Consider the following 12,697-nt stretch of genomic DNA (forward strand, 5'->3'; position numbering starts at 1 on the left):
CTGTCTTGTGTTTCTTTTTAGATTGTGAGCCCTTTGGGGACAGGGGAGCTATCTTATTTGTTTGTTATTTCTCTGTGTAAACCTCCTGAACCATTTTTGGAAGGGTGGTATAGACATCAAATAAATAAATAAATAAATAAATAGATATGAATTTGGCAGCACAAAGTAGCAGAGACAGGGCAATATCTGGTGCATATGCCCCAGTGTATGCAAGCAGTATTTGTGGCCAGAAACAGGTAAAAGAAAGAAAATCATGCTTGTTTTATAGTGCTTATGAAAGTGAATGAGGGAAAAAGAGGAAGAGCGAGTTGTTTTATTGTGACCGATTCTACATTTGGAGGCAATGAACCAAAGTGGAATCTGCAGCTCGGATGCCCCAAGGGACAGAATGAAAGCTATTCCTGCCACAGTGGAGACTAAATGGCTGTTTGGTCATAAAAGAAGGGAAAGCAGATATAAGTGAGCAAAAATGAAATGTAACCCATCAAATATCAAGCGAGTCTGTGTGTGTGTGTGTGTGTGTGTGTGTGTGTGTGTGTGTGTGTGTGTGTGTTTACAGACAAGCAGGAAGGCTCAGGATAAACCTGAAGGTGTGCTAGGAAAAAAGCATTATTTGGGTGGGGGGGGGGAGTATACATTTTATAAATCAAAACCTCTCTGGGACCAGGGTTTTGTTCAACAACTTAGTTCTTTTGAAACATTCAAATTTTGACCGTTGCCTTCAGGGAGGTATTCACAATCCCCTTCCAGAGTTAATGGGATTTGTGTCACCTGCATCAGGAGGCACGGCTTGAATTTAAGCGCCACAAGGGACTTGGCTTCAAACAGGCACACAGCACGTATAATGTGGAGCACCTGACCCATCTCACGGAAATCGATAACACTTTGCAGGTGGCTTGGTATGAACGGAACTACTGAAGTGCATTTAGGTTTGATATGCAGGGTAACAGCACCTTCATTTTGTTGTTGTTTTAAAAGAGCCTGGATTTAGACAGCACTTCAATGAGCTCAAAGAGTGTTGAGCTCAAAGAGGGGTATATAAAAAAACACACTCTTTCCCAAGCGTCTTCATCCTGCTGCATTTTGTTTAATAAATGCAAGAGAGGCAAGGGTGCTGTTGCCTGTTCTCCATGAGTTTTGGTATCTGCCTTCTCTTCTGCAGCTTTTAAAAGGTCCAAAACAGCAGAATAATTTGTCATCTCTAACCCCACCCCCCTTTTAAAAATCAGGGAATACATGGCCACAGAAACTACCATGCACAGCAACCTTCACCCAACAGACCTAAAGCAAAGGCAGAAAAGACTGACAATCTCCAAGAGAATTACAGTACTTCAAAGGTGCAAGCTTATTTTTTAAACAAGAGTGGGAGGGAGAAGGGATTCCTGGCATAACCAGTACTTGCCAGGATAGAGCAACATGAGAGTGGTCTCTGGTAGTTGTACTTACTGGGGTGAACTAAACCGTCAACTGCATGCAGCTGTTTCCATTCTCATGGCAGCATTTCCCAATTGCATGCAGCTGTTTCCATTCTCATGGCAGCATTTCCCAGCCTGGATGACCAGAAGAGTTCTTGCTGCTGCTGGTTGCCTGTGTGTGTTCTGGCACACACGACATTTCTCTGTCCAGCCCCATACCCATTATGGTGGCTGGGGTTGTGCAGAGAGGGTCTGCCAACAGCAAAGGTCACCAGGTGGCGTGCAGAACCCCAGTCTCTGGACCAGGAGGGTGCCTTCTGTGTACAGTAAAAGCTGCGCGCCCTGCAACGCCTTTTGCATGTGCCATCCTTCTGTGGAAGAAGAATTGTTACCTTTATTCATCTCATTCGCTCTTGAATGACTGGGATGTTTTCAGCTCTCCTGATTACTTATTAAAGGCCTATTGATCGATGTTTCAGGCTTCTGCTGGGAGAAGAGGCCTCGCAGAATCGTCTGTCACACCAATGGCATCGGAGATTAAGGTGAGCGGGCAGAAGGCTGAAGCTTCGCCAGCGCCACAACCAGGTAAAGGACTTATTTTAGCCCTTGTTCCTAGTGAAATATTTATGCCACGCATCTGAGTGCTGAAGACCCGAGTCCCACACAACAGGAGAACTGCAACCGTTGTACTGTCAGGATGAGGCATGCCATGCAGTTGTGTCTTCAACACATCAAGGGTTGGTTCTTCAACTCCCCCCGCCGGCGGATTTTGGACTACAACTCCCATAATCCCTGGCCGCAGTGGCTAATAGCCAGGGATTATGGGAGTTGGAGGCCAACATCTGCAGAAGTTGAGCAGGCCTGCTATACATTCTTTGTGTTGCTCAGAACCGTCCTCCATAATCCAAGAGAGGAGAGTCCCTAAGCCTGGCTCATCAGGGGTCATCAGCCTTACTCCTGCAAATAATCTTGTGTATTCACTGGGGTTGGACACCAGGGCCGAACTGGGGGCACTGAGAGGGCAGTGGAACGTATGTGGGGAGGGCGCCAAGTTTTGGGCAGAATGGGTAATTAAGGGTGGGAGTCAGGGCACAAGGGCACCCCCTGCAGGTGGGGCGTCCCGAAAATATGCCCTGTTGCCCTGTGGGCCAGTCTGAGCCAGTTGGACACCTCCTGGGCTACCTGCAGCCGAGGTTCAGACTGTGTTTCTCTTACTGCTTTGTGTCAAGAGTCCCTTGGCATGGTTTCCATTCATATCAGAAAATTCTGGTTGGTTGGTTTTTTAGCAGATCTTTCCCACAAAATATTGTGAGCGGAGCAACTGTACATGTAACGGCCTATATTTCAGAACATCCTTTGGCCGGACGGAGTGGGGAGCAGTGTTAATAGTGATGATACTGATGAAATCTGGATTTGTGATTAGTGCTAAATGTGTGCTTTGAGTTGTGGACAGAAGATACCTATCAGTAATGTCAGGAGACCAATCTGCATGCTCTTGAAATGAGGCCCCATGGCCTCATTTTTTGAGGTGGAAACAATCAATGAGAGCAAGGATTATACTATAAAGGAGATGGATTTTCAGGTGGGTCGAATCCTTTAAAGAGGGCACCAAGGTCCCTGCCTGCAGTTTCTTGCTTGTGAGAGTTGCCCCGTTGGTGCTGAAGAGAACGTTTCAGCTAGTACAAGGATTCACCAAAAGCACAAGAAATTTGGGAAAGCAACCATATAAAAGACACAGCCAACATAGCTGCAAGGTCCAGTTTATGGTCTTGTGCTGTTTGCTCCAGTGAAGCTATCAAGTATGCCATGAAAAAAGTGGGGTGGGGGGGGTGTCTCTCCTTGGAGTCCTCTCTCTGTGCAAAGTACTTTCTAACAGAGATCCATTTTAATTAGGGATGAGCAGAATCCACGTCAAGAATCTTCATGAGCTTAAGTGAACCAACTCCAGGAGACAGAGATGCGTTTCTGCAGTGCTCCAGTGAGAGACAGAATTCCTTGGGGGGAGAAACACAATGCACAGCAGCACAGTCATTTTCAAAATCCATTCTGCTTCTCAAATGTGTTTGCAGTAAGATGGTTCTGGTTAAAGTGGAGTACCACATGTGCACCTTCAGAATAGCTCTCCGGGTATGTTGCAGACATTTTCCGTGGATAACTTGTGTTTGGTACATGCTCCGAGCAAGAGGAGGTTTTGCCCCAACATTCTCCCTGCTCTGCATCTTGGAAGCAGCATTTGTCATTGGAAACCTCCCAGTTAGCCTTATTGAAAGCGATAGTGTCGTTTCAGTTGCGTCATCTGAGTGAGTGATCCTGGGATCGAGGAAGGGTGGCTTCCAGAGTAACTCAGAAGGTAGCGGTGTTAATATTTCTACTGCCTTCCTGAGGACGCCTGTTGACCAGACTTCCAAAGTCCTATTTCTAGCAAACCGAACAGGAAGGCAGATGAAGTTACAGTGCTGGAACTCACACTGGCGCCTTATGAATCAGGCCATCAAAGAATCCATATGGCAGAGTGTCTTAGAGAGCTGTTAACCCCAAATGATCCGGCTGCCCCAGATCCTCTCTTGTTCCTGCACAGCCGAGGAAGAGAGAATCAGCCATGTATTATAATGGTGGGCTGGTCATCAGAGACTGCCTGGTCTGTGTGCCCCTGGAGAAGATGTGGCTTATATGTTTAAATATATATAACCTTGTCTTTCTAGAGTTTGTGCTTAAGGCAGCTTCTACAAAAAAAAATTTTTTAAAAAGCAAATGAACCACATAATAATGAATAAACTTCAAAGCAATTGCCGCAAGATACTATAGTAAGCAAGAGCTTGGGGAAGTAAAATAATCTTCATAGGGACAGAGGAAGCTGCCATATACTGAGTCAGACCCTTGGTCTATCTAGCTCAGTCTTGTCTTCACAGACTGGCAGCGGCTTCTCCAAGGCTGCAGTGGCAGGAGTCTCTTTCAGCCCTATCTTGGAGATGCAGCCAGGGAGGGAACTGGGAACCTTCTGCTCTTCCCAGAGCAGCTCCATCCCCTGAGGGGAATCTCTTGCAGTGCTCACACTTCTGGTCTCCCATTCATAAGCAACCAGGGTGGACCCTGCTTAGCTAAGGGGACCAGTCACGCTTGCTCCCACAAGACCAGCCCTCCTCTCCTTCCCTTGGCACCTAAACAATGAAAGCATGGGCTGGGCAGGCATTTCTTGGAGGTGGGGGGTCCCAGAGAGGGGGCAGTGCCGCAGGGAAGACCCTCTCCCTCGTTGCCATTGGCCAGAGCTCTGAAGGTAGAGTAGAGGAGCAGGGCTCTTGCTGCAGGACTCGTCCCTACCCTGGGATTCATCCATACACAAAGCAACCAGTCCCCAAAAGGAAAGTGGGGAGGTGTGATGGAAAACCACCTTTTTTGTACTGTCAGGACAGGAGCTTCTCATATGCATGCGACTGTTGTGCAGTTGAGGTGACTGAAGCGGATGGACGGGGGCTCTTGACTGAAAGCCACAGTGTGCGGAACAAAAAGGCTGCCAACTCCCCAAGCAGGGAGGCAGGAATAGGAGCCTCCTTCCTCTAAGTTTCTGCTGCATTTTGCAGCTTGTGGACAGGAGCCAGCTTGCATGCAGCCCCCTTGCAGGTCTGCATGGCTTGTCTCCTGGAGCACAGCTGCTTTTCCCGCCGGGGGGCCCCCGCAATTGCTCACTGATGTCTGGCTGGTGACTTCCAGCAAGGTCACGGCATCTGCGGCCACGGAGCCCGAGAGCACCACAGGGATGTTGTGAAAGAGGGCCCGGCCAGTCTCCCCCTCTCCTGCGAGAGGAGTGCATTTGTCTGGCCACGCGGTCTCCCTCCTGGTTGTAATTTATTATTCCCATATTCCATTAGGGAAGGGAGCACAATCAGCAGGGGGGGGTGTTGGGAGGGGAGGGGAGCGCTTCACCCTGAACAAGGCCCCATTGCCATCATAAGTGCTCAGAGCTTCTAGAGGTGGAATGATTTCTAAGCAAATGCCACCTGACCTTTTCAAGGTCCGCACAGAGCAACCCCCCTGGCTTTGCAGGCGACCTCGTCCCTCCGCCGGTGCTGAAAGGCTCCCTCGGTGTGTCTTTGTGGGGGCAGTGCAGTGTGCACATTTCTGACACGCTCCCGTTCATTTAGATCCTTTGTTGGAAAAGCGGATGCAAATACATGCAGACCTGAACTGTCAGCCCCCAAATGCCAGCCCTGCGTTAGGAGAAATATCACCGATCTGTCACTAGCCACGCTTTTGTGGCATTCATTTCTAACGCCACTTGAAGAAAAGGCCCTGCAGGATCCAACAAACACACACTTTTTTCCGTGTGTCTGCAGTCGAGCCCCGAGGGGCGCAGCGTGGCAGAAAAGCCGGCCCCATCATGCACCTGGGAGACGAGCCTTTCCAAGGACCTAACCTTATTCCTTTTGCACACCGCCAGTTATGCCTGGCCTGGGTCAGGGCGGGGAGAGCCTAGCCATCTAAGGTTGGGGTCTCCCCGGCCTTCCTTCCAGGCCCCTGTGCAGCGCTGCTGCTGTGTGCTCCGGATACGTGTCTGTCAGCGGTGGTGGCAGACAACCCCTTGTGCCTCCCGGAAGTGGGCAGGGGGGAGGCGTGGGGCTGGGCTGGGCTGGGCTGGACCCGACTCATCTCCCTGCCCCCAGCACAGGCGGCAGCAGCAGCAGCAGCTGTGCAGATGGAGCTTCCTGGGCCCGGCCACAGCTAGCTAGCAAGCTCCAGACTCCCCGCCCCGACCGGAGGGGGGTTCCAAGGTTGCCAGTGGGAGGTGGGCCTGACAGGTAGCCCCTCCCTTGCTCAGGGACAGACCTCCCCCCCTGCTGAGTCTGTAACAAAGCAGAACAGGAGAGGATTCTTCTGGGACACCGAATATTCCAATCGGATTTCCCCTCTGCAGAAATGGGGGGTGGGCAAGTTGGATTCTTTTCTCACTGGAGGGGTGCTGGGCCCTTTGATGCACAGGAGGAGCTGTGCTCTTTCTGGGTAATTCCAGTGGACATCAAGGGCTCCCTGTCCTTCTGAGTGAGGAGCCGGCTTCTGGGACTACAACAGGGAGTGAAAGGCAAAAAATAAAATAACATAAAAAGTTTTTTAAAAAATTGCTGCTGCAAGCAGCAGAGGAGAGGGGGAGAAAGCAGCACACCACCTTGTGCCGGATGAAAGAGAAGCTAAAAGTCTCCATTCTGCTTGTTGAGCAAAAAGCGGCGCTGCCTTTTAAATTTTAATGAAAAGGAAGAAGTGGTGCCTTCAGATTTCAGAGGGGAGCTGGCCTGGCCTCTCCTCCTTCAAGACCAGGCGTGCTTAGCTCCTTGGCAGCTCAGAACCCGAGAACAAAAGATTTGCTGTGCAGCAGCGCCGTGCTTGGGGGTCCCTGGGCCACCTCGGGGGGCATCTCCAGGAATTGGCCGCCTTCTTCCTACAGCCCAATTCCCGTACATTGCCGCCTCTGATTTGTGCGGCATTTCTCGCAAGCAGAGGCCTGCCCAGCCAAGGGCCAGGTTTCCTCCCGAAGCATCAAATGGGTCACGGCTGCCCCACGGGTTTCCAGCTGAGTGAGATTTGGAGCTTGGGTCCCGGCATCCAGGGGCCGGCTGCCCCGATCAGCTTCTGCCTCACGTTCCTCTAAATATTGTTGGTGGGGTACGATGCAGCAAAGCTGGCCTCACTGATTGCAGCCTTCCTGTGCAAGGGGGTCACCTCCTTGCCCCTCTCCCAGCCCTGGAGCATCGCCAGTCCCTGGAGTGGGAAGAAATGGTGGCTTCCGAGCCCCGCTGTGCCCCATCTCTGCTGCTCAGTTTCTGCCCCGAGAACAGCTTGAACCACGAATGCAGGACAGTGAGTTGCTGGGGAAGGGTCTGTGTTAGACCCTCCCCTAGAACTGTCTCCCTCCACACCCTTCCAGCATGGTCAAGCGTGTGTGTTGCACAGTGAAGAGGAGAGCCGGTCTGGTGGTCACAAGCAGGACTGGTCCCCTTAGCTAAGCAGGGTCTGCCCTGGTTGCAGCTGAATGGGAGGCTAGAAGTGTGAGCAGCACTGGAAGATCTTCCCCTCGGGGGATGAAGCTGCTCTGGGAAGAGCCTCTAGGCTCCAGGTTCCCTCCCTGGCAGCATCTCCAAGACCGAGCTGGGAGAGACCTATGGTCTGATTCAGTACATGGCAGCTTCCTATGTAGTCTTTGTGCCCAGATTTGCTTGTTTTCCTGCTTCCTCCTCATTTCTGTCTCCTGGGCGCTTTCCAGACTAGACCCTGCAACGAGGTCACGGCAGATCTTGGAAACGTGCTTCCACACTTCCTGCGTCGTGACGCCGCAGTCCCTCCGCGGACAGCAGGGGGCCGTTCACATTTCCAATGCCTTGTTTCGAATATAATCGCTGCGATATAGAGCCAGGACGTCGTATATCCAGTGTAAGGAAGTTGCTGTTCTTTTGAGTTGTTAGTTTCCGCGAGACTCTGCTCGCCCTGCTGTTTACGTTTCGAGTGCGACTGGCCTGAACGGAGGCATTTTGCTGCTGTTGAGCGGCTAGGCTGGAAAGTGCCTTGCTGGATTATAAACCTAGCCTGGGGGGTGGGGACTGTCTTGTGTTTTAGAATCTGCATATTGGCACCTATAAAACTTCAGGTGCATTATGCCTAATGAAGCCTATCTGTGTTCTGCCCAGCGCCTAGCACATGCAAAATAAGTAGGCAGAAGTTATGGGAAGCGACCAGTAGAAGAGAGAAGCTGGTGGGCACTGCAGAGAGCTGTGACGGGGAACATGTCGGGGCACCTCCGTGACAGGTACAGGTGAGCCTGGCTGATGCCGTATCCTCGTCATGACATTGGAACTGCCCGGCACTGGTTGCATTTCCATGCCATCCCTCACCCTAGCCGGAAGAGGACGATCCTGGCACGTTGAGCGGCATCTCTCGACAGAAGCGATGACTCATCCTGGGCGTGCTGGGAGGCGAGGGTGCCGGGGAGCAAATACGGCTCCAGGAACACGGAGTGACTGGCGGTGGGCGTTGGGTGGCTGTTTTGAGCAGGAGGATATTAGTCTGACGGAGGCAGCGGCCCTTTCCACTTGTAAGCAGCGCGACTCGGTTCCCTTTGCCAAAGTCCTTCGTGGCATGAATGAAGTGGACTCTTCTAAATGCGAGGGAGCTAGGAAAAAAAGGCAGCTTCTGAAGGTTCAGTGATGGGTGAAGAGCTGTCAGGCGGATGGGTCTCTCGCACTAATGGTTGCCAAGGCCGTGCTGTGGTTTGCCTCAAGCGCACAGGGAGGAGGAGGAGGAGGAGGAGGAGGGAATTTTACCTGCAGCCCGGTGGCACCTCAAGTGAGCTTATGAGCCCCTGTGTGCAAAGAAGAGACCCCAAACCCAATGCTCTCAAGGAGAAGGTGGTTTCCCCTGCCAGGGCAGACAGGAAATGGGAAAGGCCGAGGTCTTTCTGCCATGCACATCACGCCAGAACCTCCCCAAGTCCTATTGCAGTTACCTGCTGCCCTACGCCATGATCAGGGGGACAGTGAAACAGGAGGACCCGTCTTCCCTCCAACAGGGGTTCCCAGATGTTGTTGACTACAGCTCCCATGATCCCCAGCCAAAGGCCATTGCAGCTGGGGATGCTGGGAGTTGTAGTAGACACCATCTGGGGATCCCTGTTAGAGGGAACACTGAACAGGACTCTGAATCCCTGGAACAAAGCTAGCCTGGGCCGAGCCGCCAGTGAAGGTTTATTGGAGACCGAGAAACAGGCTGAAGTGACCCCTGGCCCTTGAGACCCCAGCAAAAAACCCTCGTGGGCGTGTGCCTGATGTGAATAGCTACAAGTGATAAATAACTGAGAGCTGAACAAGGATAGGGCGGCCATAGTCTGGCTTTCCAAATCCAGGTGCCTAATTTGCATATGATGTAAATTGGCTTGAAAATAACTTCTGAGCCGAAGAGTGTCTGCACGTTTTGCTCCATTACTCTGTTTCTACAAGGGCTAGAGCTTAGCTTTTTTAAAAAAAAAAACACGCACACATAATGAAATCTGAAATCTGGGCCAATCTGGGTGGGCGAAGCAATCTGGGTGAGGTGCTTAAAATCCAGGTGAAACCTGAAATTCTGGGGGGCCTGGCCACTCTAAACAAGGAGGGCTTTTGTTTTGCTTGCTCTCTGTTCCTCGCTTTCTAGGACCAGAACACCCTCTCTGACTCTGACCAGGTTTAGCAACGGCAGCTCTGGGCAGTGATATCGTCACCAGAAATTTAGTTAAGTCTTTTGTTTACCAGAAGTTCTGGATTTGCCGGCTTCCAGCTTGACTGCATGGCTGCTTGTCCTCGTGATGAGAGATAGGGGGAACGAGGTCTTTCTGTTTGTCTTCTTGAAAACATTCATCATTTCATATCCTCCCATCTTGTTTTTCTAAAGTAAACAGCCCCGATTGTTTGAGATCTCCCTACATATGAGATGATTCTCTCCAAGCCTTTAATCATCATCTCCATTGCCTTCTGTCCTTTTCCTCTAGCTCAGCAGCAGCAGACCCAACCCATTTCTGCATAGATCAGTGGCCTCTCATAACACATTCAAACCCCTGAAGTTGTCTGGTTTCAAAATCCGGATGTTATTGATTGGAGTGTAACTGGGAGGGGAGTATTGCCTTCTCTGACAAGTGGGCAAAAGCTCTGTTTGTGGGGTTGAAGGGGGGGGGTTCTTGAAGAGGGAGGGGCTGTTCTGTTGGGTCTGCCCCTGTTCAGGCCGAGCTCTGAGGATATTCTAGGCTTTGCTCTGGCTAGATTAGTGCTGTCGTCATGTTGCTGATTTGTGGTGTTTAGATCTTATTTGATGTAAAATGTTTATATTATATTAAGCTTGTCGTGTTTTGTCATGAATTAGTTTTGAATGGACTCTGCTACATTTTTGCATTTGAGCTTATTGTATTTGAATTGCTATTGAACTGAATTCATTTATTTACGGTCAACGACCAAATAAACACTACAGCAAAGAACAATACAATACAATACAATACAATACAATAACATAAGTAGCAATTCAAAAGCCAGTTTGCAGACACCTTATTTTACATGCCTCCGAACAAAAACAAGCAATCTTATAAGTAACTTCTTCATGCTTATCTCCTAAAAAATAAACAACAAAATGTTCCTCAGATCAATCCAAATGTTTCTTTTGATAGGGGGCGATCTGAATGGAACGGGCAATATCAAGAGAAAGGGCAGTTAAACAAAGTATGTGTTAATGTTTCCACCTCGGCAGCTCCACATGGACACAAATGTTCCTCCGAGGGGATTTAAATTGCTATTGATTTAGATAGGCTTACTGGCATTTATTTATTTATTTTACATACCATCCATATATTATGCTTGTGAGCTGCTTAGCTTGTTTATGGATCACGTATCTACCGAGTCGACACTGACTCAACAGCACACCTTTACCTTTATATACCGATACGATGGGTTCTGTCTCGGACTTCTCTTCAGAGCCTACCTGTGTTTGCCATGGTGCGCATTTCCTAAAAACAAACTGTTAGCGGTTGCTCAGAAGCTACGGAGAGCTTAACAGCACCGGGTATCAGTTCAGAGTCTTTTGTTGTTGAATTCAACATTGCATGTGGTGTATTCATCAAGAATTGTTACGGGTGTGTGTGTATTTATACAAATGTGTTCCAGTTCTCACTCTGTTCCTTTTTCTTGCCCCACCTCTTTACTGTATACTTTTATTGTGGCGGCTGCTGTTCGTGGGGTGCTTGAAAGAGCTCACACAGAGATGGTTCAGGACAGGAGCTGAGTGCGATTCCTCCTGGACAAAGAAGGTTGAGAAGCGTTCCCTTTCCAGAGGCAGTGTGCAGCTCCTACACTCTCCGACACTGTGGAAGGGAACATGAGAGAACCTCCACTTTCCTTCTTGGCATTGGGAAATGTTTAGAAATCCCCTGAATCAGCTGCAGTGCAGAAATGAGGTGTGTTCGTGTACCTCTTGTTGTGGGTCTTCAGTCTTGCAAGCACAGCTGACGGTGGGTGAAGGTAGCCGTGGTGCCAGGGTCGTCTGATCACTACCTCTCTCATAGCTGCTGCTTTGATGGGTGTTCCTAGGTGGTTGGTTTTCTGGTTAGGAGCAGCAGCAGCAGCTTCTCCGGTAATCCGGCCTCCCTCTGTTAGAAAACAATGCTGGTTAAACAAGCAGCTCTTGTTTGGAGATGGATTTTAATGGCCAATGTTATTGTATTGATTTGTATCCAAAGCAGTGCGGCAATAAATGGTAATAATTCATTAAAGCAACTGATAAAGGGCATTCTCCTCCTGGAGTAGCTGCACCTTTTGCTGTAGGAATGAGAGTTCACATGCCCACCTTCCCCGCCAAGAAGATGAATCATGTTCTTCGAAGTAACTTCATGCAGGATATTTTTAGGTGAGAATATCGGAGCCTGATGGCTGCCCAAGCAAAGTCAGCAGCAGTGTAAGAAAGGCCTGTTTTTTAGCTGTGTCTGTCCCCTTGGATCAGGACACCACTCCTGGCTCAGAAGAAGGACCTCTGTTTTGAAATCCAAGACCACGGTTGTGCCCAGCAGCACAGCACCAGCCTTCTGTGAGAAAGGTCTGGGACCGAGGATTGGGAAGCAAAAGTGCACAGAGGCCTCCTGCTTGCCTGCCCTGGCAATGAAAGGGCTGCCAGGCCCCTGGGTGATCCTTGAGCTCAGCAGAGGAGGAATGCTGTGCTGTGTGAGGACTCAGGGGTGCTTCGGGTGGGGATGGGGATGAAGACGGAGGGAGGGAGGCAGGCAGTGTTGCCTCTAAGGCGTGCGCAGGTGCACGTGCTCACATGTTTTTTGATGTCCGCCCAGTTGATTTTAGATCCTGCGCCTGGCGCAGTGACCACACCACCTGGGACAGACTAAAGGGGGGGGCAGGGTGTGTGGAGACCCTGGGGCTTCGGCCCGGAAGTCCAGGGGTAAGAGCACCTCGGACTTCAGCGAGTGGAGAATGCTTGCCGGCTGGTGTGGCATCAGAGGTGTGGCGCCATTTTTACAGAGGTCTCCATCTCGATAGTCTAGAAGAGAAATGACTATTTCTTTTCTAGGCAGACCCGTGAAACGGAAGGGCATTTTTGGCTAGTCCAACTCAAAATCCTCGGGGGGAGGGGTTCCTGCTGCCGTGGACTGGGGACCAAAGCGTGGGGGGTGGGGGAAGTGTCCAGTCTGTGGCTGGTGCTGCTCCCGGCACCTGGCAGCTCCAGGAATGTGCTTTTTAACCAGTGAAAGTTTCTTGGTATGCTGTTCCTGCTGAGTAGAG

General features: G+C 50.3%; 1 protein-coding gene across 4 annotated transcripts in view; it reads left to right on the top strand.

Moving 5' to 3' along the window:
• The first annotated feature begins 840 nt into the window (after nt 1–840).
• Nucleotides 841–12,697, top strand: part of CRB2 (crumbs cell polarity complex component 2) — a 63,270-nt gene continuing 51,413 nt past the window's right edge. The window contains exons 1-2 of one of the 4 annotated variants that reach the window (XM_053282013.1): nt 841–899; nt 1,895–2,000. In XM_053282013.1, the coding sequence (XP_053137988.1) occupies nt 1,940–2,000 (61 nt within the window). In that variant the 5' untranslated portion in view covers nt 841–899; nt 1,895–1,939. Of the gene's footprint in view, nt 900–1,659; nt 2,001–12,697 lie in introns of those variants that run through there. The other 3 variants (XM_053282014.1, XM_053282012.1, XM_053282011.1) reach the window with 3 other exon arrangements.

This window comes from Hemicordylus capensis, chromosome 17 (genome assembly GCF_027244095.1).
Source record: "Hemicordylus capensis ecotype Gifberg chromosome 17, rHemCap1.1.pri, whole genome shotgun sequence".
Classification (NCBI taxonomy): domain Eukaryota; kingdom Metazoa; phylum Chordata; class Lepidosauria; order Squamata; family Cordylidae; genus Hemicordylus; species Hemicordylus capensis.